This window comes from Bos indicus x Bos taurus, chromosome 3, assembly GCF_003369695.1.
Source record: "Bos indicus x Bos taurus breed Angus x Brahman F1 hybrid chromosome 3, Bos_hybrid_MaternalHap_v2.0, whole genome shotgun sequence".
NCBI lineage: Eukaryota > Metazoa > Chordata > Mammalia > Artiodactyla > Bovidae > Bos > Bos indicus x Bos taurus.
The window spans coordinates 16,458,760-16,486,489 of NC_040078.1; the positions used below are offsets into that span (position 1 = coordinate 16,458,760).

At 52.4% G+C, this 27,730-nt stretch overlaps 4 protein-coding genes across 15 annotated transcripts; 3 read left to right on the forward strand and 1 right to left on the reverse strand.

The window, feature by feature from the left end:
- The first annotated feature begins 1,543 nt into the window (after positions 1–1,543).
- On the forward strand, positions 1,544–4,194 carry JTB (jumping translocation breakpoint). The gene is made up of 5 exons (XM_027532732.1): positions 1,544–2,489; positions 2,647–2,684; positions 2,888–2,970; positions 3,420–3,499; positions 3,871–4,194. Exons 1-5 carry the CDS (start codon positions 2,407–2,409, stop codon positions 4,025–4,027), a joined length of 441 nt encoding a protein of 146 aa, XP_027388533.1. The 5' UTR covers positions 1,544–2,406; the 3' UTR covers positions 4,028–4,194.
- A 172-nt stretch (positions 4,195–4,366) lies between these two features.
- On the reverse strand, positions 4,367–12,811 carry CREB3L4 (cAMP responsive element binding protein 3 like 4). Of its 8 annotated transcripts, XM_027532644.1 has the most exons (11): positions 12,723–12,811; positions 10,038–10,351; positions 9,145–9,325; positions 8,668–8,914; positions 8,425–8,540; positions 6,071–6,166; positions 5,594–5,700; positions 5,408–5,476; positions 5,226–5,310; positions 4,935–5,031; positions 4,367–4,802 (listed from the first exon to the last, which is right to left on the reverse strand). In XM_027532644.1, the coding sequence occupies exons 2-11, from the start codon at positions 10,334–10,336 to the stop codon at positions 4,609–4,611; spliced, it is 1,491 nt and encodes a 496-aa protein (XP_027388445.1). In that variant the 5' UTR covers positions 10,337–10,351; positions 12,723–12,811; the 3' UTR covers positions 4,367–4,608. The 8 variants fall into 8 exon arrangements, with proteins under 8 accessions (XP_027388445.1, XP_027388466.1, XP_027388456.1 ...); XM_027532665.1 differs by lacking the exon at positions 12,723–12,811 and having other exon boundaries at positions 9,145–9,322; positions 10,038–10,539; XM_027532655.1 differs by lacking the exon at positions 12,723–12,811 and having other exon boundaries at positions 6,071–6,163; positions 10,038–10,538.
- Positions 12,812–13,387: 576 nt separating this feature from the next.
- Positions 13,388–17,486, forward strand: SLC39A1 (solute carrier family 39 member 1). 2 transcript variants are annotated; one of them, XM_027532718.1, is made up of 4 exons: positions 13,388–13,501; positions 14,210–14,428; positions 14,595–14,725; positions 15,832–17,486. In XM_027532718.1, exons 2-4 carry the CDS (start codon positions 14,242–14,244, stop codon positions 16,486–16,488), a joined length of 975 nt encoding a protein of 324 aa, XP_027388519.1. In that variant the 5' UTR covers positions 13,388–13,501; positions 14,210–14,241; the 3' UTR covers positions 16,489–17,486. The 2 variants fall into 2 exon arrangements, with proteins under 2 accessions (XP_027388519.1, XP_027388513.1); XM_027532712.1 differs by lacking the exon at positions 13,388–13,501 and adding an exon at positions 13,694–13,824.
- Positions 17,487–17,937: 451 nt separating this feature from the next.
- Positions 17,938–27,554, forward strand: CRTC2 (CREB regulated transcription coactivator 2). 4 transcript variants are annotated; one of them, XM_027532756.1, is made up of 14 exons: positions 17,938–18,236; positions 20,963–21,064; positions 21,153–21,269; positions 21,858–21,919; positions 22,529–22,597; positions 22,768–22,871; positions 22,985–23,014; positions 23,188–23,252; positions 23,354–23,403; positions 23,517–23,761; positions 24,121–24,527; positions 25,799–26,068; positions 26,571–26,757; positions 26,899–27,554. In XM_027532756.1, the coding sequence occupies exons 1-14, from the start codon at positions 18,084–18,086 to the stop codon at positions 27,117–27,119; spliced, it is 2,082 nt and encodes a 693-aa protein (XP_027388557.1). In that variant the 5' UTR covers positions 17,938–18,083; the 3' UTR covers positions 27,120–27,554. The 4 variants fall into 4 exon arrangements, with proteins under 4 accessions (XP_027388557.1, XP_027388564.1, XP_027388546.1 ...); XM_027532745.1 differs by having other exon boundaries at positions 17,981–18,236; positions 23,173–23,252; XM_027532763.1 differs by lacking the exon at positions 22,529–22,597 and having other exon boundaries at positions 17,980–18,236; positions 23,173–23,252.
- The last annotated feature ends 176 nt before the right edge of the window (positions 27,555–27,730 follow it).

Sequence of the window (27,730 nt, forward strand, 5' to 3'; positions counted from 1 at the left end):
CAAAACTTATCACAGCTAAAAAATACTGAGGGGAAAAACCCCATACCCTACTTTCTATCACATAGAACTACTGACAAATAATATACAGACAAATAGTAACCTAAAGGAACAAATTAATAGCAAAATTAAAACTCAGCCCTCACCAGGGTATTGTTTTCTCATCTCCCACCCAATGATCTTTCCAGTCTGTTAGTTCTTGTCCTTAAGCAGTCAGATTTCAGTCTGATGGGAAGACAGAATTTATGGGACATAGCACCAGATATACTGTTTGTTTGTTTTTTTGGCTGTGCTGTCTTCGTTGTTGTGCCAGGCTTTCTCTAGTTGTGGCAGGTAGAGGCTACTCTTCGTTGCGGTGCACAGGCTTCTCACTGAGGTGGTTTCTCTTGTGGAGGAGCACAGGGTTCAGGCCCACAGACTCAGCAGTTGCAGCATGCAGGCTTTAGAGCACTTGGGCTTCAGTAGTTGCAGAGTGTGGTGTTGGTAGTTGTGGCTCATGGGATTACTTGCCCTGAGGCATGTGGAATCTTCCAGGATCAGGGATTGAACCTGTGTCCCCTGCATCAGCAGGTGGATTCTTATTCATTGGACCATCATGAGTCCGCACCACACATAATGTTCATTTCCAAAAGTGCTCTAGCCCTTATGGCTGTGGGGAAGAGTAGCTGTAGCCTTTAGGCTAGAAAGACTTCTTGAGGGAGCAGAGTGTGGAGCAGAATTAACAAGGAAGAAGTATGGGAATAATTTCTTTGATCTTGAGAGGCAGGATACAGATTATTAATAGGGCCTAGATTTACTTGAAAGTGTTAGTTGCACAGTCATGTCTGACTCTGTGTGACCCCATGGACTGTAGCCCACCAGGCTTCTCTGTCCACGGAATTCTCCAAGCAAGAACACTGGCATAGGTTGCCATTTCCTTCTCCAGGGTATCTTCCTGATCCAGGGATTCTTCCCGACCCACATTCTGCCAAGGTTTGACTCCACAGGGATGGAAAACAGGCACAAATCTGTGGCCTGGAAGTTAAAAGTCTGGGCTTAGGTCTCAGCTCCCCTACTAGCTGTATGATCTTTGACAAGTAACAGACTGAGCTTATTCATTAAACAAAGTGAAAAGTGAAAGTGAAGTCGCTCAGTCGTGTCAGAGTCTTTGTGACCCCTTGGACTGTAGCCTACCAGGCTTCTCCCTCCATGGGATTCTCCAGGCAAGGGTACTGGAGTGGGTTGCCATTTCCTTCTCCAGGGGATCTTCCCGACCCAGGGATCGAACCCTGGACTCCCGCATTCCAGGCAGACGCTTTAACCTCTGAGCCACTAGGAAAGCAGGGACAATATCAACTGACTCCACAGGATTACAGAAGAGAATCAAAATGAACTAAACTTTAAATCAAAAGGTATGATATAAGTGTGAAGCAATAGAAGAGAACAAAGTATTTTAATGAATATTTCCTTCGCATCTTTAAATCCCATGGACACGTAGCTTAGTGGGCTACAGTCCACGGGGTCGCAGAGTCGGACACGACTTAGCGACTAAACAACAACAAGGTCCCATCTGAGTAGAACTGAGTGGGAGCCCAGAGACAGGGGAAGCCTTCACATTCACATTTCGGATATTGCTGCTCCTTGAGGGAAGAGAAAGTAACAGGTTTGCCTTCATCTCTGGAATGCCAACCCAGCTTCTCCCCTTGATCATTGCTCAAGATGGGAATAGGAAGGAGTGTCAGAAAATCGGAGGCTTAATTGTGAGTCCTCGGGTTTTAAGGAGAGAGGAAAGTCCTGAGAGGGCGAAGTATCGTTCCTTTTCATGTCTCGCTGTTGCCCAGAGGGGCAAACGGGTGACAGCCCAGGGAGCTACGGCAACGAAGATACCCTGATCACCGCCATTTTCTCCGTTCCCGCAAAAGACTACCAGGACCAGAATGCAACGGTGCGCCAAGCCAATGGGTCGCAACGCGCCGCACGAGTGCAGGGAGATCCAACTCCCAGGGAGCAGCGGGCGGAAGACTACGAGGCCCATCTGGCCAGCCGCTGGCCTCCGTCTCCCATCACTGGCCTAGCTCTGGAAACGGGCCCGCGCCCAGGATCCTCCGCGCGCAACATGGCCGCGCCGGGAGCGGAAGCTGAGCCGAGGGAATGCTAGGGCCGTACGCCTCCTCGGCCTTTCGTCAGGACCGTACCGGTCGAAGAAGGAAACTCACGGTCCTACCCAACAAATGCGTGTTGCCTTTTCTCGCCGTGGCCATGGGGGCGTACTGACAGAGCCTTTAATCTGATAGGCAACTCCAGCATTTCGCAGCCCTGAGTTGGAACCTCTCGGAGGACTGCCGTGTAAGCGCGGACTCTGCGTTCCGACCGAGGCACGAGGACAGTCAGGCAGGTCCCTCTGTCCCGACAGGTGCGACACAGCACTCCATGCCAGCGGGCGCGGGGAGGCGTGGCCTCCCCCAGGGCCACCACCTCTGCTGGTTGCTCTGCGCTTTCACTTTAAGGCTCTGGTAAGGAGGGGCTGAGGGCAGGGGAAAGGAGGGGATGAGAGGATTGTACCGTCCCCGTTACCCGTGTTCCAGGACCGCGGAGGTGGAGTCGGGGTTCCCTGTTTCCTGGCTTCTGACTCTTGCCCCTTCCCCCCACCCCCCCCCCACCCCGCTGCAGCCAAGCAGAGGCTCCCGTGCGGGAAGAGAAGCTGTCAGGTGGGTGATGGTCTGGAACTCGTCGCTCCTATAATTTTGTTTTGACATCCTCCCATATTCCAAGAGATGAGGTGGAAAAGGGCAGTACCACGTGGGACGAGGGCATTCAACTGTGCTGGGAAGTTGATGGGCAGAATTTAGGGGAGAAGAATTTAGGGCAGAATTTTCGGAAGTCTGAGATTTGCATTTCTCTTCCTCTCTAGTGAGCACCTCAAATTTGCCGTGCTGGCTGGTGGAAGAGTTTGTGGTGGCCGAAGAGTGTGCTCCATGTTCTAATTTCCAGGCTGTGAGTATCAGTTTTCTCTCCCTTTTTCCTGACACTGAATCAGACTGGGACGGTGTGACTGTCTAAGGTGTGCCTTTGCATTGTCTTTTGGTTTTTTCCTTGAAGTCTCAGTGTAAGTCCAAATCTGAACTTGTCTTCCTCCTGAAAACGTGCCTGTTTCTTTCCAAGTTAATGGCGACGTTCAGCTATTAACCGTGGTCTGCTCAATTTTAGTCTAGTAGGCTCCAGAACCTGCCCGTGCCTCTCCTAGGCTGTTGAGCCTGAAGCGTTCTTACTGACACGTACTCCTGGTCATGTAAACACCACCCTGTCACCCGCCCAGGAGAACTCCTCGTTAGTTCTCTGTTGCCTACCAGCCCCAAGCCATAGCACTTGGACACCTGCTCATGGTGCCCTGCGTCTCCTGCTGCCCCTTCCTAACATGTGCTGTGATGCTTTCCTCCTGGCAGAAAACCACCCCTGAGTGTGGTTCCACAGGATACGTGGAGAAAATAACATGCAGCTCATCTAAGAGGAGTGAGTTCAAAAGGTAAGTGCTGTTTCTCTTCTTGAATCCTCCTATGACTTTAGGTAAACAGTCCTGCCTTTTCTGTTTCTTCTGGAGATAGCATGGCATATTGGAAAGGGGAGGGGATTTGGAGCCAAGTTACTTGAACCCAAGTCCCAGCTCTCCTCCTATGGTTTCTTACCAGTAAAATTGGTTAGTTAGTACCAGCTCTGTTTATCTCACTAAAAATTAAATATTTGAGGGGGATTAATATATTGTAAACACATTAGAAGGCTGACTCTGGTTTCCTCTCTTCCCCTTGGAGATACCTTCATTAGGATGAAGCAGAAGAGAGATTAGATGGGGAGGCTCTCTGATCTTTTCTGGGGATAACTGTTTCTTCTTGCCCTCAGCTGCCGCTCAGCGCTAATGGAACAACGCTTATTCTGGAAATTTGAAGGGGCTGTCATAGGTCTGGCCTTGGTTTTTGCTTGCCTTGTCATCGTTCGTCAGCGACAACTGGACAGAAAGGCTCTGGAAAAGGTCCGGAAGCAAATTGAGTCCATATAGCTACTTTCTCTCCTTTCATCTGGGTCTTAGAAAGAAACCCTGCCTCAGACAGAAGGTAGAATAAACTGACTTGTGCCCCTGGTTCTCTGGAACCTTGTGGTAGCACCCCCTTTCTCTCATCTTCCCCATCTAAATAATTAATGAGCAGAATAAAAAGAGTAAAATCATTTCCTTCCCTATCTGTAATTTGGTTTGGGGCAGGAAGTCATGGGGGGGTAGAGAGGGAAAGGGGGTAGTGATTTTAGGCCCCAGTTTACCAGGTACCTATCTTCCTCCTCTTCCACTACTTACTTAAAGTTGTCAGGATATAGTTTTACCAAAGAAAGTTTATTTCTTAGCCAAAACATCAGTTTCCCTTTAATCCTGTCCTTGAAGAAATAAAATCACAGATACATAATGGAAAGTATTTGAGCTTTCCCCTGACATAGGGCAACTAAGCCATGGGGTACAGACATCAAGGGCATCCTTATGGGATTCAGACGCCTGAGGCCAAAGAGCCCTGAGTGGGAACCCCAGGAGGAAGCATAACAGTAGGAGAGCCCTGGATTCCTTATTGGAAGTGAGCCAGGAAGTGTTAGCGCTCACATTTCGTCTGCATGTAACACAGTTCTGATGTGCCTGCTGGGGCCTGCCATCCCTCCCACCTTCTCAAGCGGTGTCCTTGTGGAGCTGTTTGCACCCTTGGCCCCAGGTGGTCCCTCCAGTCTGGACTCTTCCACTGCGTTTTCAGGATTCTCTGTCATGTCCCTGTGAGTCAGGATGTTTCTGGAAATCACTGTGGAGTGAAGGAAAAAGGGCAGTAGAATAATGCTCCCTCCCTTGGTCAGGGATCCTAGACAGGACAGGGCCTCCCTCCCACTTCTTGACTACCCAGAAAACAGAGTTCCTTCTTGCCCTTGCCTCTCACCTCCATGAGGCTGGTAATCCTCAGGCCCAGCTTCTGGCAGGCCCTGAAAGGGGCTGAAGCTGGGCAAGATGATGAGAGCCAAGGAGAAAAGAAGGATCTGGGAAGAAGCAAGAGGACACTTGGGTTGTGGGGACCATCAAGGAAAGGAGTAGAGGGCAGAGTGACTAGGGGGCAGTTGGGGTCATCAAAAATGGGATAATAGGTCTGGCTAGGAAGTGAGGAGCATAGGGATGGAAATGTGGCAGAAGGTGGAGGAGGTGAGGGGGGAGATGGGAAATTGACCAATGGTACCAGAACACAAGTGCTAGTCTGGGCAGCTTTGTTGGAGGTTTGAACAATAAGCATCTGCAGCTGGCGGAGCTGAGTCACCAGGGAGCTGGGAAACAAGGAATGAAGAGTTAGATCTCTTGGGAGCCAGGGCCCAAGAATGTGTGCAGCACACTTCCGCCAACACGCAGGCTGTTTTCACTCACATGTTGTGCCTCTCTAGCTCCTGGACTTTTCTCTGTAGTTCCTGGTTCTGTGCAGCACAGGCAGCCACCCTAGGGAGGGCGGAAAGGTAGGATGAGGCTCGGTAATCATGTGCATCCCTGACCTCACCAGCCTTGGTAAGGACAGGGGCCCAGGCTTGAAGCAAAGAAATGTGAATCCAAACATACCTGCTCTCTAGGCCATCAATGTACTCCTTTTTCCGCCGCCGGCTATCCTGAGCTGACTGCTTATTACGGATTTTCCTTCTGACCTTCTTGAGAACCCTCTCCTCTGCCTGGAGGCCCAGGGTGTGTCAGTCCTGGGCCCTCAGCCTCCCCCAACTCCTCAACTTTGTCCTGCTCTCCTGGCTCCTCAGAGGCCTTGATAGGGCCGCAGTATTGGGATACCCTTTAGGGAAGCGTGTTACCTTGGTGAGGGGCAGGTGAGAGGGTAGGGAAACGCCACCAGCTGTCCTGAGCTGGCTGCTTGTTATGGACTTTCCTTCTGACCTCCTTGAGAACCCTCTCCTCTGCCTGGAGGCCCAGGGTGTGTCAGTCCTGGGCCCTCAGCCTCCCCCAACTCCTCAACTTTGTCCTGCTCTCCTGGCTCCTCAGAGGCCTTGATAGGGCTGCAGTATTGGGATACCCTTGGGGGAAGCGTGTTACCTTGGTGAGGGGCAGGTGAGAGGGTAGGGAAACCCCTTCCTGTCCCAGCAGCCGCTTCTCCTCTTCTGTCAGGAACAAGGTTTGACAGGGCAGCTGCTGGGGCATGAGAGAAGATGAGAATGGAGAGAGGGTCATCCCATTCTCAAGATAGTTCCCCTTGCATGCCTCTTGGGGAGTGTTTCCTGTTTGCTCTGAGGAATAACAAACCATGAAATGAAATGAGGGGCAGGGACCTTAATCGAGACAGACTCTCAGGAAAGCCACAGGGACTTCCTGAGGCTGACTAGGGAAAGAGGAGGTGGTTTTGTCGTATTTTTTGTCCACAGACTTAGGCCCTTGGCAGTCTGACCAGGCTAGGGAGGACCTATTCTGATGCACGTTTCTGCAGACCTTAGGAGTATCTGGAGAGGATGTGGAGTAACTCACTAAGGTAGAGTGCTTAATCTTACAGCAGACATATGATTCATCTTCAGCCATTAACTTCAATTTGGCAGTGTTACTGTTGCCTGTCAGCCACAAGGAGATCCCTAGGGTGGTGGCTCGTTCTCCCCTCAAGTCTGAGCCCTACTTATCAGACTGAAGTTCTATTCCCTCTCAAAGAATGCCCCAAAGGCAACCAGACTGAACAGAGTATGTGGGGAGGGTAGACGGTGTCTGGTTAATGTGTGCCCATCAACTGAGTAGCTTACTTTTCTAACTAATACTCCTTTTTGAAAGATTTATACTTCACTTTGTGACTCAAGAGGAAATTGTTTTTTGCCTTCTGGTGATCTTTGACTTTTTTAGCTAACGCACTCTACCTCTGACTTTTTCTGGTGTTCACTTCTTGCTTCTGATACTGTTTGGTGCTGTATTAGAGGCATGTCCCTCCCAATCCACCTAATCAAAATCTCTGAAAATGAAGCCTGCTGCTGCTGCTGCAGCTAAGTTCCTTCAGTCGTGTCGGACTCTGTGTGACCCCATGGACGGCAGCCCACCAGGCTCCCCGGTCCCTGGGATTCTCCAGGCAAGAGTACTGGAGTGGGTTGCCATTTCCTTCTCCAATGTATGAAAGTGAAAAGTGAAAGTGAAGTTGCTCAGTCGTGTCTGACTCTTCGAGACCCCATGGATTGCAGCCCACCAGGCTCCTCCGCCCATGGGATTTTCCAGGCAAGAGTACTGGAGTGGGGTGCCATCGCCTTCTCCGAAAATGAAGCCTAGAGGGTACTTATTTATTATTTTCTTGGCTGTGCCATGCAGCTTGCAGCGTCTTAGTTCCCAACCAGTGATCGATTCCATACCCCTTGCAGTGGAACCCCTGAGCCCTAACCACTGGATTGCCAGGGAATTCCCCCAGAAGATATATTTTAAAAACAAGACCAGGGCTTCCCTGGTGGCTCAGTGGTAAAGAATCTGCCTGCCAATGCAGGAGACGTGGGTTCAGTGTCTGATGTGGGAAGAGCCCATACGCCCTCGAGCCTGTGTCCCACGAGAGAAGCTCCCACAATGAGAAACCTGCTCACCACAACTAGAGAGTAGCCCTCACTCCTCACAGCTAGAGAAAAGCCTGCACAGCAATGAAGACCTAACACGGCCAAAAATAAAAATAAAAAACCCAGGACTTCCCTGGCAATCCACTACATATGCCCTAGTGTTTTTGATGCACACACAAGTTTAGATACCTGCCTCAGTCTGTTTAAGATTCCTCAGCCCAAGATTCTAACGTGCTTGGCTTGGCTTCTGGTCTCAGCTTCCATTACAGATTTGCAGGGAGGCTAGAACTTACTTTCTGCCTTTTTGCACACAAGGAGTTCTTTTCAGGATAAAGGGAGGAACAGTGACTTGGGCAAGGCCCCCTCTTCATCCTCACTGCAAGGAACCAGCCCAGCTCCCCTTGGGAAGGTATGTGACGTGTCACACACCTATGCTGTAACTGTGGGCAGTGGGTGACTGCTGAACTATTGTTCCAGTAAAAACTGTAATTGCAGTCGCTTCTACACCCTGTGCCCAGTAACCAGTTGGATTCCCAGGTGGCCTATCCCATTTCCACGTCCTGACTCAAGGCTGAGACAATGGCCCTAACTGAGCAGACAGTGCACACAGCACCAGGCTCTCTCCTGAGCCCTATCCTTGGATTCCCTCACCCCACCCTCTCCTTAACCGAAACATTACCCCCTTAATCTCAAGCTCAAGGGCTTCTGTCTCTCTTGTCCATTCCTGCTCTTACAATTGCTCACATCTCTCTGGCATTCAGGCCCAATGCCACAAAAACTGGGGCAAAGACAGTGTTCAGCATCAGTTTCCCCTCCCTCAGCCCCTTTTCCCCAGTTCTTTGTAGCAGAGAGTACTGAGTCCAGTGACTCCCCGAGACTCACCAGGGCTGCGGGAGGCGCTGAGTTTACAGTAGCTGCTGTGGGCAGGATGTGAGCATCAGGAGGCAGCTCACTGACCACGCAGGCATCAGGCACTGTAAATGGCGTGCTCCACTGATCTGAGGGAGACATAAGTGGCTGGGAGAAAGGATGTGGGTAGTGGCATAGGTTGGGGAAACCCCCTTAACTCCAGGGTTAGGACTGGACCTGGAGGGCCAATGTCCCCTTCCCACAAAGAACACTGACCTAGCTGGATGGAGATGAGCCCTACAGCTGGCCCGGCTTCCCCCTGCATCCTCTCCAGGGTCCCTGCCTCATAGACAACCTCATAGAGGGCAGGGGAACTGGGTGGCTTGGGGGCAGGGGGACTGTCTGGATGGCCGGGATCCTCAGAGATTCCACTGTCACTGCCAGGAGATGCTTCTGAGCAGTAAACTTGATTGGGGTCAATGAAAAGTTTCAGGAAATCTTCAGGCTCACTCTCTTGAAGACCCTACAGTAGAAGAGGGTGTGAATGTGTATAGGGAAGAATTCTGCAAGTCCTATCCAATGTCAAGACAAGATCAGTTTCAGTCCCTTCTGTCTTTGGACATGAGGGTAGTTACAGCTCATGTCTATTTTAGGGGCTCTGTCTTCAGACCTCTAAATGGAAACTGAAGCCTCTTGCACTTCTTAACACAAGAGGTGTCTCAACCCATACCCATTCCCATTCATCACACTCACACAGCCGTGGCCCACACTGCACTCCCAGCCTTGCAGCCCTTGTTCCTGTAGCCTAGTCACTGGAACCTCTGAAGGTAGACCTTGGAGTCCCAGCTCCAGGAAAGATCCTGTTGAGAAGACATCTTCTGGAGGTTCCAGACACATGTCCAGCAGGTCAGGGGTTTTGAAATCCATGGTTCTGCTGGGAGGCATGGGGGAGACGGGGCAGTTGCAGGAGAAGGAGGGCTCTCCCCCTCCCCCACCCCACAGTTTCTGAGCTCCTCTCCCTTTTCCATTATACCCCTTTCTCCCCTGTGTAGCCCCCTCAAATGTCACTCCAGCGATACCGCCTTCGGCCTTATCTCTCTGGTTCAGACCAACAGGCACCCCCCCTGGGTATTACCTGTTTCGAAGAGCCCAGTCCTGCCAAGCCAGCCTAGCTCGTTGATGGCCCCAAACAGTACACCTTTTCTTTCTTCCAGGATCTCGCATCCTGGACCTGCCTAGCCAAACCCCGCCCCCAGCTTTACACTACAGAAGTGGGTTGTACCCAGCCAAAAGCCACGGTAGCGGAGCAGTATCTGGAGCAGGGATTAAGAGGCTGAGCGTCCACAAACCGGACTTAAGACATCAGACTGGCCCCTTCTGCCTCAGTTTCTCCTAGTGACAGCAGGAGGGTTTGATGGCTCCTCAGGGAAGGCTAGAGATGGCTGTGAATGGAGCATGGGACGCTTCGTGCCTGTTCTCCTCTAGCCATCAGTTTTATAGACGGGAGACTACGGCGGGGCTGAAAACAGGAGAGGACTGCCGAAGGCTGACAGAGGCATCTCCTCCTCCACTCCAAGGCGCTCTTCCCCCAGTTGAGTCTGATTGGAAGCTAAAGAGGGGTTTGTGCCTTGAGCCCATGGGATTACCGTCTGGAGGCAGGCTCCGCCGTAACTGGTGGGAATTGGCTGTTAGAGAGGGGGGGAAAGAGGCCAGTGCAGCCAGGGCCTTTATTTGTCTGGCAGGGATTTGGTTCCACAGCGTGAGAAGGAGGGTAAGAGCCGGACGACTTACAGTAGGGAAGGGGGTGGGGTGAGGGGAAGTTCCGGGAATGTGGGCAGAGGTTTGGTTTCACTTGCCACGTGACTCCGAATCTAGGCCGGGAGTAAATAACCAGACAGCGCGTTGACTTTGGGAGGTCGCGTAATCGTGGGTTGTCCAAATCCATAATCCATGCATTATGCTATTGATAAAGAACAGCAGTTATGTATGCATACTCACAGGTTAACTAATGGAGGGACAAGGGTCTAGAAAACTGCAAAAGGTTAAAATACTCGGATTTGGTTTGGGAGTTTGACTTATTTTTTGCATATAGTTACCAGTAATAGTAACTGCTTCCCTAGTGGTTCAGAGGTTAAAGCATGGGTCCGGAAGATCCCCTGGAGAAGGAAATGGCAACCCACTCCAGTACCCTTGCCTGGAGAATCCCATGGAGGGAGGAGCCTGGTAGCCTACAGGGCATGGGGTCGCAAAGATTCGGACACAACTGAGCGACTTCGCTTTCACTTTCACCTACACTTTACAATTTTACCAAAGAGGAGACAGATAACATGATACAAATGTAATAATACCAAAAGTTGGGACATTTTGCCTTCATCTAGAGACTGATGACCCAGGAATTCACTTTGAATAAAATAATGGGGACTTCCCAATGCAGACAGTGCAGGCTCAGTCTCTGGTTGGGAAGCTACAATCCAACATGCATTTGGGCATGGCCAAAAAAAATTTTTTTTAATGGAGCTATACTGATTAGGTATGATTTTCATCTGCCTCCCAACAGTACTTCAGATAAAGAATAGTTCAGTGAATAAAGCACACAAATTTGGGGCATATATCTGGAGAAAACCATAATTTGAAAAAGATACATGCACCCAAATGTTCATTGCAGCAGTATTTCCTACAGCCAGGACATGGAAGCAACCTAAATACCCATCAGCAGAGGAAAGGTAAAGAAGAGGTGGTACATGTATACAATGGAATATTACTTAGCCATAAAAAAGGAAATTAACGCCATTTGCAGGAACGTAGATGGACTTCGAGGTGGTTATACTGAGTGAAGTAAGTCAAATACAAATATCTCATAATATCCCTTATATATGGAATCTAAAAAAAAGGTACAAATGAACTTATCTACAAAACAGAAATAGAGTTACAGATGTAGAAAACAAATTCACCATTTCTAGGGCGTAAGGGAGGGGGAGGAGTACATTGGAAGATTGGAATTGACACATACATACTACTTTGTATAAAATAGATAACTGGAACTTCCCTGGTGGTCCAGGAGTTAAGACTCTGCTTTCCAATGAAGAGGGCACAGGTTCGCTCCATATGGGATCAGGGAACTAAGGTCCCACATAACTCAAGGTATGGCCAAATAATAATAATAAAATAATAACTAATCAGGACCTACTGTATAGCACAGGGAAATGTACTCAATGCTCTGTAGTGGCCTATATGGGGAAAAAATCTAAAAGAGAGTGGATATATGTATATGTATAATTGACTTTTTTGCTGTACACTGGAAACAAACAACATTGCAAATCAACTATACTCCAATAAAAAATTTTAAATCATAATTTTAAAATAAATAAAAATAAAGCACAAAAACTTGGGATGTGGATTCAGAATTCAAATGGGTATTCTTCCTGTGAAAATTTAAATAGGTTGAAGGTAAAGAGAAGAATAGGATCTAATCGTTATTGAGTAACTGATATATGGACAGGCATTTTCATGTTACCCATATAATTCTCATAGCAATTCACAGCTGGCAGAGGGAAGTTAAATGATTTTCTCAAGATTACTCTTGTTGACTAAAAAAAATTGCTCTATCTAAAAGCTCAGAATTATGTTTTATTTGGTGGTCTTTCTGAGGCCTTCAGGCCCGGGAGGCAGCCTCTCAGATAACTCTGAGGGACAACTCCAAAAAGATAAGGGAGGAATCAGGATACATAGTTTTTTCAACAAAGACCAGGTATTCAGAACATCAAAAGATTACTATTAATTAAAGAAAACCAGATATCTCAAGTTTATGAATTTAGCGCTTCTCTGTGTATGGAAAGACATTAACAGTTTGAGCTCATTGAAATCATTACTTTGATTTGCACCTTAGCTATCTGGGGCCACTATCCTGTTCTTTCCCATCTTGAGTCCCCTCAGGGGTTACTTTATGGAGGTGGCTGCAGTGACTAAGGGCTTGGCAGCCGGGCAGCCCATTCCTCTCCATTTTGAGTTCCCTCTGGGCTCACCATGCAGCTGTAGTGGCTTGATGGCTTCAACATCCTTTGTTTACTCATATGTCAAACAACGTTTTTCATTTATACTTTGTAAGTAGCTGAACCAAGATTTGAATGACTTGGTTCATTCAAGGAACAGAAAACAGAAAAGAGGCTGATGCAGCTGGAGGGAGAGAAGATAGAGACATCCAAGTAAGATTGGAGAGAATCCTGGCCAGCTGTCCTGAGGCATGGTGAGGATAAGCTGGGGTGTGCGGAGAGAAGCTCCTCACCAAGTGGGGTTTCAGCAACCCCTGAGAGGGGTCCCACCACTTTACCCACCTGAACAGGCAGAAGGCTGCACACAAGTCAGCTCCCACCAGTGATAAAAGAAATACTCACAATTATGTAAAGTTTAAAAATAAAATAAAATTAGAAAAAAGAAATGAAATAAAGTTTTGCAGGAAAAAAATAAATAAAATAAATACTCTCACTTTGCTAGCCCCCCCTTTCAATTCTTGTCTTTTTTTCTTCCTTGTGGGTGCTAGCAAGTGAAATCAACCAAGGAAGTCAGTCTTAGGAATGGAATGCTTTCCCTTTGGCGCCCTGGTGCCCAGAAGGGGATCTTGGAATCTTCTGATAGAGATAAGAAGACTTTGGCCCAAGACCAGGCAGATATCCTCAGAGATGTGGGAGGTGGAAGACTTGAGATCGCGGGGGTGGGCTATGGAGCATCGGAGAAGCATCTAGCTTTCTCTTTTAGAATCTTCAAAAGATCGAAGCCTTTGTACACCAGTCAGGTCCGCGGGTCTGACCATCACAGAGACCCAGGCTCTCAAATCTAGATGCTCTGAGAATTCCTTTCCCTTGCTCGGCCCCCCACCCGCAGCTCCGCACTCCCCCAGATCGTCCACGCCTCCGCCGGACTCCGGCTGCCGACCTCTGATTGCTCCTAGCTCACGTCACTCCCAGTCTGGTCCCGCCCTCTAGGCGCTGTCATTGGTCACTGGGGGCCCGGTACGCGGTGGACGCGAGGGGAGGGGGAAACGAAGGGGAGGGGGCGGGAATTCCCGACTCGAGGCCGGAACCGAGCGGATGCCTTGTAGTGAGACCCTCCAGAGGTGAGTGCTGACTCCTAGAAAGCGGGATCGGGGTCGGCCACTCAGACCTCCCCGAGCCTACGAGCCGGAGTCCCAGCTCTCGCATTCTTCTTCAGCTTCCCGGCACTGTGGTGGCCTCAGACCCCGCCTCCCAGAGCCCGGACTTCCAGACACCGCCCTCAGTTGTTGGGTCAGCCCGTTCCGGGACCCCGGGCTCCTAGGGCCCCTCTTTGGTCTTCTGTCCCGACATCCCAGCCCGTGGCTTGCAACAGTCGCTCTCTGCTTTCAGAGAGATGGCGCTGGGGAAATGGGAGCGGGAAAGCAGCCCAACTCGCCCTGTTCAGGTGGTCCACGAAGCTATCCGTGACATCTCTTCTTGAACCCCTTTCGCTTCATCCATTCCTTCCTGGAGGGGGCGGCTGGCATCTACTTTGCTTAAAGGAGCCCAGCTCCCTAGTTTTCTGGGCGCCTCATGTGAAAGAGTAATGAGCTATTCACACAGTCCCATACCTCAGTTTCCCCCTTGCTAGGTCCCTGAATAAGTCACTTGAAAGGGATAAAATAGGGGAAAGAGGAATAGCCTCAGGTCAGCAGTGGATGAGTCACACTGGGATAGGGAAGGTTCGAAAGTGGCTGAGATGAGGGAGCTGTATTCTGCAGGCCATCCTTCCCTTTTCTTTGATCCCATATTTCCCTGTTACCACTTCCCCACTCACTCTGTCTTCCTAGGTCTGAGAGTCATTGGAGCTACCGCAGCCACCATGGGGCCCTGGGGAGAGCCAGAGCTCCTGGTGTGGCGCCCCGAGGCAGCAGCCTCAGAGGCCCCAGTGCCCATGGGACTGGAGGTGAAGTTGGGGGCCCTGGTGCTGTTGCTGGTGCTCACTCTCATCTGCAGTCTAGTGCCCGTCTGTGTGCTTCGGCGGCCGGGAGCTAACCCTGAAGCCTCAGGTAGGCCTCTCCTTTCCCCTGTTCCATGGATGCTTGGCTTAGGGAAGGCCCTGGGGTTAAGGAAGTGGACCTAAGTGGGGACAGCAAGAGTGACTATTGCTTTGATTGGGTAGTGGGGCCTAAAGGGGGTTCATTTACTCATTCCTCTGTGTTCACTCCTGCCCAGCCTCCCGCCAAAAAGCCCTGAGCCTTGTAAGCTGCTTTGCGGGCGGTGTCTTTCTGGCCACATGTCTCTTGGACCTGCTGCCTGACTACCTGGGTGCTATAGATGAGGCCCTGGCAGCCCTGCATGTGACGGTGAGCCCTGGTCATCTGCATGTGACCCTGTGTATGTGGGTATTCAATCACATACCTCCAGGAGAGGTGGTTTCTATGGATCTGTTCGTGCGTCACTCTATGACTGTGCGAGGACTCTTGGCCTGTGACCCCATGAGCTGTGATTTTTAGTCACAGAGCAGCACAACTCTGTGGGTTCTTAAGCCCTCAGTCCTTATGTGACCTCTGTGTACCCTTTGAGACAGTGTGAGGAACCTTATTGCCAGGTGCATGATCTACTTTGTGGGTGTCTCTAGTTCCAGCCTCCAGGAAGATAATAGTACTCCAAGAATCATCTTTACCCTCTCAGCACTTTCCGGAAGGGTTGGAGATAGAGCTCCCTACAGGCCTGGGATGGGTAGGAGGCAGTTTCTAGGGACCTGGAAGAAGGATATGGGGAAGATCATGTCCAAGGCACAGAACAGTCTTACTGGAAAAACTGAGACAGTTGGAGGAACTGAGGAAGTAACACTGACTGTGACCGTTTATATCTGTGACTGAGTGACCTGTGTCTGTGTGACTGTGTAAACCTGATTGTCCCTGTGACAGTATGTGGCTTAGTGTGTGAGCACTTGGGAAAGAGGGCCAGTGCGTGGCCTACATGTCACGCTTTTCTAACGTCAGTGACTTTCAACTGGGGGTGATTTTGCCACCTCTCCAATCCACCGCCCCCTACCCCCCCAGGAAACATTCAGTAATGAAATATTTTTGGTTGTCCCAACTCAGAGAGGGAAGGCTTGCCTTGCTCCTAGCATCTAATGAGTATAGGCTAGGGATGCTGCTAAAGATCCAACAGGGCGCAGGGCAGCCCTCTACAACAAAGAATTGTCCGATCCCAAATGTTAACAGTGCCAAAATTGAGAAACCATGGCTTCCATGTAACACTGGGAGTGACACCATAATCTGTCCGGCTACGTGTCATCTCAGTCTGTGGCACCAAGTGACTCTGTATTTTTGCATAACTGAGAGTGGCTCTGTGTCTGTGCGGGACCCCAGGTCTGTGTAACTGGGACTAAACCCTGCATCTGACTCTTCCTCTCCCTTCTTGGCTTGTCTCCTGAACTCCATGCTGTCCCCTCTGCCCACAGCTCCAGTTCCCTCTCCAAGAGTTCATCCTGGCCATGGGCTTCTTCCTGGTCCTGGTGATGGAGCAGATCACGCTGGCTTACAAGGAACAGTCGGGACCACCACCTCGAGAGGAGACGAGGGCTCTCCTGGGTACAGTGAATGGTGGGCCACAGCACTGGCACGATGGACTGGGGGTCCCACAGGCAGGTGGAGCCTCATCAGCTCCCTCAGCCCTGCGTGCCTGTGTATTGGTCTTCTCCTTGGCCCTGCATTCAGTGTTTGAAGGGCTGGCGGTGGGGCTGCAGCGAGACCAGGCTCGGGCCATGGAGTTGTGCCTGGCTTTGCTGCTCCATAAGGGTATCCTGGCAGTCAGCTTGTCCCTGCGGCTGCTGCAGAGCCACCTGCGAGCACAGGTGGTGGCTGGCTGTGGGATCCTCTTCTCATGCATGACACCCCTGGGCATTGGACTGGGTACAGCTCTGGCAGAGTCAGCTGGGCCACTGCACCAGCTTGCCCAGTCTGTGCTGGAGGGCATGGCGGCTGGCACCTTTCTCTACATCACCTTCCTGGAAATCCTGCCCCAGGAGTTGGCCACTTCTGAGCAGAGAATCCTCAAGGTCATTCTGCTTCTAGCAGGCTTTGCCCTGCTCACTGGCCTGCTCTTTATCCAAATCTAGAAAGCTCCAAGACAGGCAAGGAAGGTTGGGTACCATGTGCCCTTGACCTCCCTCCCCCTCTCCCAGTGTGTGGGGAAAAGCAAGGAGTGGGGAAGGGAGGTATTGAGGGCCAAAAAGTTCTCTGGGAGATAGGCTTGGAGCCTTTGAGACGGTTTGTCTAATGAGAGGAAATTGGGCACACAAGAGCCTGACCCCCAGGCCCAAGGGACAAAAGATGGTCAAGTCACTAGAGATATGATCAAGAGACAGTAGGATTGGGGAAGACAGTGAGTGCTAGTATCAGGGGTCAGACACTACACATAGGGACAAGCGGTTACTTGTAAGGCTGGAGGTGAGCACCCAACTGCTGTGGGGGAACTGAGGCATAGAGAAGGCACAGGCTGAGTTGGCAGTCCTATTGGTTCTAGCCCATTTCAGCCCTCTTTCACTTGGAGTGGTCTCCTCCTACTTTTCTTAGCTCCTACTTTCATATCTATCTTCCTCTTCCCTTCTCCCAGGGGACTAGTGCCAAATGGCCTCTTCCTGCCAGTTTTGGTACCTCCTCTGGCTTCTCCAGTCCTGCTCACTACTCTATTTTTAAAGTGCCAAATAAATCCCCTCCCTCTTTCTCAAAGCACAAGTGAAGGTGCTGAGCCCTGGCCAGCACATCAGTGGAAGGGGTCTGCTTGCTCCTTGTTTTGGTCCCAGATGGTGAGCTGTGGTAGAAATGTTTGCCGAGCTGGGGTTGGGGGCATGTTGGCAGGGTTACCATCCCCCACTACTGTGCTGCACCCTAGGAGTACTGAACATGCACATGGTGCCCCAAGCCTAGATGATAAACACTGAGCTGCCAAAACTTTTTTTTATACCAGAGGATCCCAAGGGGGGAGGGGAAGGCTCACCCCCAGGGTTATTTTTGGGGGAGGGAGGGCTATGCATAGGGCCATATTCTGTAAAATCTATTTTACTAACTGACCTGTTTTGGGAAATGTTACCCAAATAAAACAAGTTTCTATACATCTGTTCGGTATCTGATTCATTTGTCTTGGGAAAGGGGTGGGCACGTGGGGAATCTGAGAGAGTCTGAGTTTCAGATGTTTAGAGCTGTTTTAATATGCCTGGTCTTACTGTCTTCATTCAGGCCCCTCTAGTCCCTTTCCCAGAAAATGACCAAATTTTTCCTCTTGTCTCTTCCTGCTTCCCTCCCTGTCTCCACCCCTTCCTTTTCCTCCCCTTTTCCTTTACTCTCTTTGAACCCTCGCCCTTCGCATTTGTAGGCTCTGGACCAATATAGAACTACTTTTCCCAGTTTGCCTCACGCAGGGAGGAACCAACAGGGAGGAGCAAAATCCCGGGTCCCGGAGTCAACAGGGCTGCTGGGAAATGGTGTCCGTTTCCTCTCTCGTATTGCGTGACTGGGGCTGTTAAAGAGTCACGTAAACAAACTACAATTCCCGGCGATCCCCGCGCGCAGCAGGTCAGGGCTAGGCTGGGGCCGGGTTCGCGGTGCTCGCTGAGGCGGCGGCGGCGGCTACGGCTGGAAGAGCCGGGCCGGGGCCCGCGGCGGAGGCCGTGGCTTGTATTGGGAGGGTGGCGGGGAGGGACGGGGGAGGAAGATGGCGACGTCGGGAGCGAATGGGCCCGGTTCGGCCACGGCCTCAGCTTCCAATCCGCGTAAGTTTAGTGAGAAGATCGCGCTGCAGAAGCAGCGTCAGGCCGAGGAGACGGCGGCCTTCGAGGAGGTGATGATGGACATCGGCTCCACCCGGGTGAGGGGCCGCGCCGGGAAGCGGGAGCCGAGTAGAGCTGTCCCAGAGCGGGGAGCCGAGAGGCGGGGCGGGGGCGGGAGCCGTAGCGAAAGAGGCGGAACGCGGCAGGGGCAGCGGGCGCCGCCGTCTGGGAGGCGCGGGTGGAGGGTCCGAGGGCAGGAAGACGGATTTTGCGGGAGGAGGTAGAAACTCCTGAGAGGTTGGGGGGTTTGGGAACGACTGGGAACGCGGAATAAGTGAGGCAGGAATGGACACAGAGAGGAGATGGTCCCCGAAACCCTGAGGAGTTAGGATGTGGGTGGTCCTTGCGCATCTCTGATTGAGTTCTCTCAGGGACTCAGCATCTTCCATACTGGATTATGGGGCGGGGGGCATGGCCTGCTTGCCCTAGTCTAGCTTCTCTGAATTGGTGATCTCTTCTTATCTGGTCCCTCTGCCTTGTTGTGCTACTCTCGGCACTTAGTATCTCCGGGAAAGGGCCCCATGAGTGGTTTGAACTGGGTACAGTGGGGCAGGAAGTCCCCTCCTGCGTCCCTTTGCTTCCTTTTTCAAATACTTTTTGTGGTTTCCTGACGTGAATGAAGGTGAGGTCCATTGCTCACAGACTGGTGCTTGGTATTTTGCCTTGGCCGCCTCGGAGGAGAGATAGGGCTTTGGAACTCGAAAGGAGGTAGGTAACCAGTAAGCTATCAGTTATGTGGAACCGATGCTTTGCTGAACTTTCTAGGAAGATGGACGTTTGGGGGGTTAGTTATAGGGTGCTTGGAGGGTCTTCTATGGGGAGGAAATATTTATTCCTACGCAGTTCCAGAAAGAAGGCATCCTGGCAGAATTGCTTCGGAAGCTACCTAGCCTCCGTGCACCCCCCTATCTTGGTGTCTTCCTTCCCAGGGCTGGATGTCAGGGAGAGGTGGGGTGGGAGTTTGCCCAGCTGGTATGCAGTCCTAATTTAGGGACACATTATTCTCAAACAGCAGGTGAGGATATTGCAGTGATCCCTCCTGGCTGGGAGTTAGAAGGAATGTAAAGCGTGATGGATGGCTGAACATGAGTACCACATTTCAAAGTTCTTTCTTCTGGTCTGACTGCCTTTGATTGAATCTGTCTGTGACTGGGACTCTGGTTGTATTTGTCTGTGTGTCTCCCTTACCTCTGTTGGTCTTTTTTGTGCTTTTTTACTTTTTTGAGTCTCTAGAGACCATGTGTCCTAGTTTTGGGGAGTCAGAGAAAGTTAGATGGGGAAGTAAATTGTGTGTGTGTGCACATAATCCCCTCTAACTGCTACGAGACTCCTGATCTAACTGTTGACTGCTCCCCTTTAGGAGCTTTTGATCCAGGTGGGGCAGAGACAAGAAGGTGGGCGAGAGGCTGACCTCCAGCTGACAGCTTGAGGCCATGCCCTCTGGACTGTGACGCCAGCGGAGGAACGGTGGGATCTAGGGCTAGTGTGTACACACAAAAGCTCAAAAGCTGGGCCTTCTTTCTTTGTGGTGCTTCAGTCTGTCCCTTCAACTCACCTTACCCCTGTTGGGTAACTTCTCTTCTGCACATAAAAAACCTAGGGCAAGCATGGTCTGTGCCTGGAGACCTAAAACTAGAGATTAGAGACCTGGAGTTCAGCCTGTTATCCGGCCAGCTGGGAGGTCTCATCTCAGACAGATATGGGCTGTGGGACCTGTACTACTGAGAAGCTGGGGTTATCATATATATGAGTAGTGGTCTTAAAGTGTCCCACTGAACTCGCTGGACTGACCTCTTAGGACAGAGAGTCAATTCTGATGTTGGTCTGTGCACAACAACATGAGCCATGGAAGCTCCTAGAAGTTACCACTGATCAGCTGTCTTGGGTCTCCTTGTTTGGCTGGTGGCAGAGGCTGAGCCTCAGAAGTAGATGCTCACCTCTCACAGAGGGACATGAGATCTTTAGGAAGACTAAAACCATGCCAGGCTGAGGGGTGTGGTGTCTTACTCCAGGGCCAGACACACCTCCCTAAAGTGGGGATGAGGCCAAGGAGATAGCTCTAGGCCAGGCTAGAGTAGACTACTGCTTCTCCCCACCACACACCCCCATTCTCCAGGCTCCCCTGCCAATTTAGGGGCTTTAGGACTAGGTAGAAGAATGCTTACTGGTCTCAGCTCTGTTTTTCCGGGTAGAAGAGCCATCATTTAGTTGTTCTATTTTCGGAGGCTCTGTGTAGCCTTCCTGAGGCTGGGCAAATGGCAGAGACCAAAAGCCTGTGCCTGCCGTCCAGAGCAAGAAGGAAAGAGACTGGCAGTCATGGCTCTACGGCATCCACCTGTGACCCTTCCCTTGTCTTCCAATTAGTCCTGTACGCATCTGGAAGGGAAAGCAGAGTTGCCTAATAGTCACTCTGCCCCAGGAATTAACCCAGGTGATTAGCCTGGGGGCTCCTGGCAGCCCCTCAGGAACTCTCTTTAGACTGATGCCAACTGGGACAGGCCCTGAGTAGAGTGTTAGGTTCTCCCTGGCAGGGTGATGCCAGGCATGAGTGATAGCATGGATGGGGGCAGCCGCAGAAGAGCTAGAGCAGATTGTTTGTACTGGGTCTCACTGGGTCTTTCCCCCAGCAGTGGCTTTTCTTCTGGCGGGTCTCTTGAAAGCATCAGCAATAGTAACGTGTCCTAGAGACAGGGATGGCAAACGTGGCTACAGGAACAGTGCTCAGGACCCTCCCTGACGTTCCCATCTGTCCTCCATGTCTCAGTTACAGGCCCAAAAACTTCGGCTGGCATACACAAGGAGCTCCCACTATGGTGGCTCTCTGCCCAATGTGAACCAGATTGGCTGTGGCCTAACCGAGTTCCAGGTGAGTGGACGCTGGCTTGCAGGGTGTCAGGGGTGGAGAGCAGGCTCTCAGGGGGCTTCCTCTGTTGACTTGCGGTCTCTTTTGGCAGAGCCCCCTCCACTCCCCTCTGGATTCATCTCGGAGCACTCGACATCACGGGCTGGTGGAACGGGTGCAGCGAGATCCCCGAAGAATGGTGTCCCCGCTTCGCCGCTACGCCCGCCACATATCCTTCACCGAGGGGCTGCGCAGTCTGGCGGGTGGTGGGGTGGGGCTCCTCGGGAGCTCATGGTGGGAAAAGGGACTTGAGGTGCTGTCCAGTCCCATCTTGCAGAAGCTGCTTTTCCCAGTCTCCCTGAAAAGTGACGTTTGGCCCTTCTGTCAGCGCTGGCTCCTGTGACGGAGCTGTCCGTCCTGTGGTTGTGTCCACCATCTCTGGCTGGTGCTGACCCGCTTTACTTCAGCTTGCTCTTTGCTGCTAGATGCACGGCTCCCTGACAACTCATGCTACAAGGGTTTTGCTTCCCTCCTGCTCACATTTCTGTTTGTGGCATTCAATCTCCGAGACCGTCACAACAACCTGTCTCCCCCAAAGGCTGCTTAGACAATCATCTATTTTTTCTGACTCCATTAGGCCCGATTCCCTTTTTTCTCTTCCATTCTTTGTCCTTATTTTTGCCCGTGTAGAGGAGGAGAAAAAAAAAGGTGTTTGTTTCTTAAAACAACTCATCTGCTGCCTCCATTATTTTTCTCTTATCTGGTCTCTCTTCCACCCATCCCCTCCTCACTTTTTCCCTTAACTGGTGCTCTTCACATTGACAGCTCTCCCTATAGTCCTGCCTATTTATCTCCTCCCCCGGAGTCCAGCTGGCGGAGGTCAGTGTCCAGGGCAGGCAGGATCTCCTGCCCACTCTCTGACTTGTCTCTGGCTGGAGCTGGAGTTGAGTCTGGGCCTGCTTGGCCAGGCTTTCAGCCATACCTCCTCCCACAATGGCAGGGCTGGGAGGGGTGGGGGTAGGTGGAGTAATGGGTCAGAGTCCAGTCTTGGCCATGTTGACACGGGTGGCCAAGCCTCCCTGTCCAGCCAGAGCAGGACCAATGGTAGCTGGGGTGTGTGTGTGTGAGGGGGAGGGGAGACGGGCAGGGTGGCAGGTGAAAGTGGCTGCCTTCTATCAAGAGTGGGTACACTCAGATTCGGAACCCCTCCCCTGTCCATCTTATCCCTAATATTCATACCCAGCACATATGCTAGGCTCTAAGATTCCTATTCAGCTTGTCCTGACAGATAGAAGTTGAGGATTTCCAGATCTTAGGTTGTTTGTGGAGAGGGTTCACGGATCACAAGTATCAGAAGGATCAGAAAGAAAGAGGCATGAGCCTGGGTGCCCAGCCCTCTTGGCTGCCCCACATTCCCCGCCTGCTCCCAATACCTGTCTTCTGGTCCTTATGAGCCTTCCTCCTCATGACTTTGTTTTTCCATCCCAGGACAATGCCCTGGGGCAGTTTCCCTGCAGAGAAGGGACAGTTGTTTCGACTACCATCTGCACTTAACAGGTGATGGCCCTTGCCTTCTTTAGGCCACATCTCTCCTTATCTGTAGTTTCTGGGGCCCTGTTCCCTCACCCAACCCTGTCCCAGCCCAGCTAGTGTTTTCCCCTACTGAGCAGGGCATGAGGAGCAGGAAGACTGTCATGGGTGCCAGCTCATCTCTGTTCCCCTCACAGGACAAGCTCTGACTCTGCCCTTCACACAAGCGTGATGAACCCCAGCCCTCAGGACACGTATCCAAGCCCTGCACCCCCCAGCGTCCTGCCGAGCCGCCGTGGAGGTAAGCAGCCATGTCCCAGGGTGAGGTCAGTCCGTGGAACTTCTGTCTGAAGCAGGTAGGCAGGTGGGCACTACGGCCAACTCCACCACATACAGCCACTCCGTCCTTTGCAGGCTGTCTGGACGGCGAGACGGACTCCAAAGGTATGTGTGCTCACCGCATTCAGTATGCGGGTACTGAATGCCAGAGGATTTCTGGGCTGGTGCTGGGGGCTTTCTTCAGAGCCAGGGAGGGATCTCCCTCCTGCCTGCATCTGATTCCTACCCTGCCTGACTGCCTTCTCCAACCCTCTCACCACCAGTCTTTCTCTTTCAAGTCCCTGCTATTGAGGAGAACTTGCTAGATGATAAGCACTTGTTGAAACCATGGGATGCTAAGAAGGTAGGCATGGCCCACTGTCCCTCTTCTTTCCATGGAGCAGGTCTTCAGGGTTCTCCACTGAGCTCTGTCCTCATCTGCCACCTTCTTCCTTCTCTCCTCAGCTGTCCTCGTCCTCCTCCCGACCTCGGTCCTGTGAAGTCCCTGGAATTAAGTAAGTACTCTATGAGGTCAGCTGAGGTGGGGAGGGCTGTAAAGGGAACTGTGGGCTGCTGGGCTCTGCTCTTTGCTGACCACTGCCCCATTACATCTTGTCTTCTTTCCCAGCATCTTCCCGTCTCCTGACCAGCCTGCCACTGTGCCTGTCCTCCCACCTGCCATGAACACGGGAGGCTCCCTACCTGACCTCACCAACCTGCACTTTCCCCCACCGCTACCCACCCCCCTGGACCCAGAGGAGACAGCCTATCCCAGCCTGAGTGGGGGCAGCAGTACCTCCAATTTGACCCACACCATGACCCACCTGGGCATCAGCGGGGGCCTGGCCCTGGGCCCGGGCTATGATGCGCCAGGTGAGTGGCTGTCCTGGCTGTGTGTCCCTGGGGTGCTGTCTAGCTGGAGGGACAAAGGGGTGGGAAGCTCGAGCACCTAGGATTTTCCTGTGGCTGCCCACACCCCACCCTTCGTCTGTCCCCCCCAGTTTCCCTCACTGCAGTCGTCTGCCAGTGAGAGCTGGTGAGTGTGGCTGTTCCTCAAAAGAAGATGGAGAGCAGCCCCAAGTGTGCAATGCCAGTCTGACTGTCAGGGACAGAGTAGGGAGGACATCGTGTTGCCACTTTCATAGTCTGGTCACTGCTACCCATTCCGAGCAGAAGGGGCCCAGTTCCCATCAGTAATGTTGGCATTTCTGGTTTTTTGTCTGTGCCTACAGGACTTCATTCACCTCTCAGCCACCCATCCTTTCAGTCCTCCCTAAGCAATCCCAACCTCCAGGCTTCCCTGAGCAGTCCTCAGCCCCAGCTCCAGGGCTCCCACAGTCACCCCTCACTGCCTGCTTCCTCCTTGGCTCGCCACGCACTGCCCACCACCTCCCTGGGCCACCCCTCGCTCAGTGCCCCGGCCCTCTCCTCCTCCTCTTCCTCCTCTTCCGCTTCCTCTCCGGTGCTGGGGGCCCCCGCTTACCCAGCTTCTGCCCCTGGGGCCTCCCCCCGCCACCGCCGTGTGCCCCTCAGTCCCCTGAGTTTGCCCGCGGGCCCAGCCGACGCCAGAAGGTCCCAACAGCAACTGCCCAAACAGTTTTCGCCAACAATGTCACCCACCTTGTCTTCCATCACTCAGGTATGCGTGGCTGCCTTCCCTACATGTCTGTCTTCCCCTCCTTCTGCCGAGTTCTCTCCCTCCCACCCTGCTTTCTTCCAGTACCTCTCCTCCTTCACTCCTGGTGTTATCCGTCCCCATCCACTCCATCCTCTACGAGCCCGGCTTGGATCTATCTTCTTTCCTCTTGGCTTTAAGAATGCAAACCCTGGGGTTCAGCTTTCTAGTTTCAAATCCTGGCCCCACCTCTTAGCAGCAGTCTCCTTCAATGTTTATTTAACTCCTGTGAGCCTCAGCATCCTCAGGCCAGCAATGTAAGAATCAGAGGCAATCACATGCGGGAAGCGCTCGGCACCGTGCCCAGCCCAGCTGCACACTCACCAGATGACCGCTTGTCCTTTCCTTTTCTCTCTCTTTTTGGTTCCTGTCCTCTTTTCTTGTCTTTTTCCTCCTGCCTCCATCCTGCCCCACTCCCTCTCCCATCTCCTCACCTGCCTTCTTAGATTTCATAGAGACTGTCCAGTGATGGATCCCAGTCCCTTCATTTTACAGACGACGTTGGGGCCCAGAGGGAAAGTGACTTTCCCAAGTTTACACAGCATGTGAGGGAAGAGTTGGGACCAGAACCCCAAATTCTTGGTTTAGGGCTTTTCCCTCGAGGCTGATGTCCTTAGCTCTTCCCTCCTTCCCTCCCCTCTCCCCCTTTCCGTTCTCTCTGCTCCTCTTCTCCTTTCACCCTGATGCTCTCCTTTCCCTCTCCTCCGTTCTCGTTTCCCTTCCTCCTTTGTTGTTCTTCCCTGGAATGTGTGTTTTGTGTTCCATCTTGACGCAGACCCCCTTTTCTGTAGGAAAGGCTAAGGCCAGGCCAGCAAGGGCTCTGCTCCCCCAGGACTTGGAGGGAGCCTAATCACCAGCTCCTTTCAACCCTCCTTCCTCTCGCAGTCCTCTGGCCTCTTCAGGGCTTTAGAACAGTTGTCAAGGTCATTGTTGTGTGATCAGTAGCTTGTGAGGTGTCTCACAAGTAGTTGATTACTGATAGTAGAGTACCCCAGTTTAAGATTCGTTGCCTCCTGGAGTGGATTCAGAATGTCCTTGTGTTAACCTCATTCAGTTGCTTGCATTCCGAGATGCTGTTTTGAAAGTAGTTGCCCCCCAGCGATGCCCAATGGAACGCTTTTGGTTTTGTGTTGAGGATGGCTGCAGCTGAAGAGGGTGGGAAGCCCTGACAAAGAGTTCCTCTGAAGGGGCACACTGAGGGGTAAGCTTCTCCCTTTTTGCTTGCCTCTCTTCAGGGCGTCGCCCTGGATACCAGTAAGCTGCCCACCGACCAGCGGCTGCCTCCATACCCATACAGCCCCCCAAGTCTGGTTCTGCCCACCCAGCAACCCACCCCAAAGCCTCTGCAGCAGCCAGGGCTGCCCTCTCAGGCCTGCTCAGTGCAGCCCTCAGGGGGCCAGCCCCCAGGCAGGCAGCTGCAGTATGGGACACTGTACCCGCCCGGACCCAGTGGGCACGGGCAACAGTCTTACCACCGGTCGATGAGTGACTTCAGCCTGGGGAACGTGAGTACCTGGGTCTCTAGCTCAGAAGCAGGGGAGGGGATGGAGGTGGGTCAAAAGAGCTGAGTGGTATTGAGGGGGGCACTCTGAATTGGAGCATCTAGGTGGGGGAGAGCCTTCTTTCTTCCACCTGGGTAATACAATCCCATCAACTTGGGGCTCCTCTCTCGCTGCATTTGCCCCCACTCCTGCCGGTCTGGCCCAGCCCCCTCCACGCAGCTTGCTCTTTGGTGATTGCTGCTCTGACCCATCGTCTTCCTGGCACGTGCGTGCTCTGTCCCAGTAGGCACGGTGCCCTCACCTCCTCTGGGCCTGCGTTCTCTTCTGTCACTGTGCTTGTTGCCATTTCCCTCTATCTCTGCTTTTGTTCCGCAGTGTGGGAGGTGAGGTGGGGTAGAGAGAGGTGAATGAAGATGACTGGGCAAGGTGGGGGTGTGAGCAGTGCTCAGCAAAGCCAGGCAGTAACTGAAGCCCACTTACTCCAGGCTTGTCTGTGTGTCCATAGCTGGAGCAGTTCAACGTGGAGAACCCATCGACCAGCCTGGCGCTGGATCCCCCTGGCTTTTCCGAAGGGCCTGGCTTCTTAGGGGGTGAGGGACCAGTGAGTGGCCCCCAGGACCCTCACGCCCTCAACCACCAGAACGTAACCCACTGTTCCCGCCACGGCTCAGGGCCTAACGTCATCCTCACAGGTGAGAGGTGTGGACAGTGACTGAGGATGGAGGAGGGCGGGATACATTGGGTGGCTCAGCAGGAGACTGGGCAGGTAGGGGGGCGGTCTTGGAAGAGTTCATGAGGCGTGGGGGTCTCACTCGTCTCTTCCGTCCACACAGGAGACGCCTCCCCAGGCTTCTCCAAGGAGATTGCAGCGGCCCTGGCCGGAGTGCCGGGCTTCGAGGTGTCAGCAGCTGGGCTGGGGCTGGGGCTGGGGCTGGAGGAGGAGCTGCGCATGGAGCCACTGGGCCTGGAGGGGCTCAGCATGCTGAGTGACCCCTGCGCCCTGCTGCCTGATCCGGCTGTGGAGGACTCATTCCGCAGTGACCGGCTGCAGTGAGGCCACCTCAGCGCCATCCCTCTTCTCGGCCCTGTCCCTTGTCACTGTCCCTTTCCTCCCTTCCCCCTGGCCAGTAGAGGTGCCACTCTCTGCCCCCAGATCCTCTTTCTGACATGAACAAAGGATCCCAAGAATGAGAAAAGGCAAGGGGTTTTTTCCAGGTGGCCCCTGAATTCTGCACAAGCGGGGGGCACCTGGGGGAGCTCAAGGGAGGGCCTAAAGCACTTGTAACTTTGAACCGTCTGTCTGGAGGTCAGAGCCTGTTGGAAAGTGGGGGGTAGAGGGGAGCCCCGGAGGCAGGGCTTGTCCGGATGCCTAGGGGTGGGCAGTGCCAGCCCCTCCTCACCGCTCTTCCCCTTGCAGTGGAGGAGAGAGCCAGAGTGGATATTATTTTTTATTAAATATATTATATGTTAATAAAAAAATCCTATTAAATCTTTGGTGTGGTTGGCTTCTGTTTGGGATACAGCTGGGGATCAAGGGAGTCCTTGGGGACATAAGTCTTCGCCTGCTATGCTTTTTTTTTTTTAAATTTGCTGTGCCAAGTCTTAGTTGCAGCATGCGGGACCTTCATTGCATTCGGGGCATGTGGGATCTAGTTCCCTGATCAG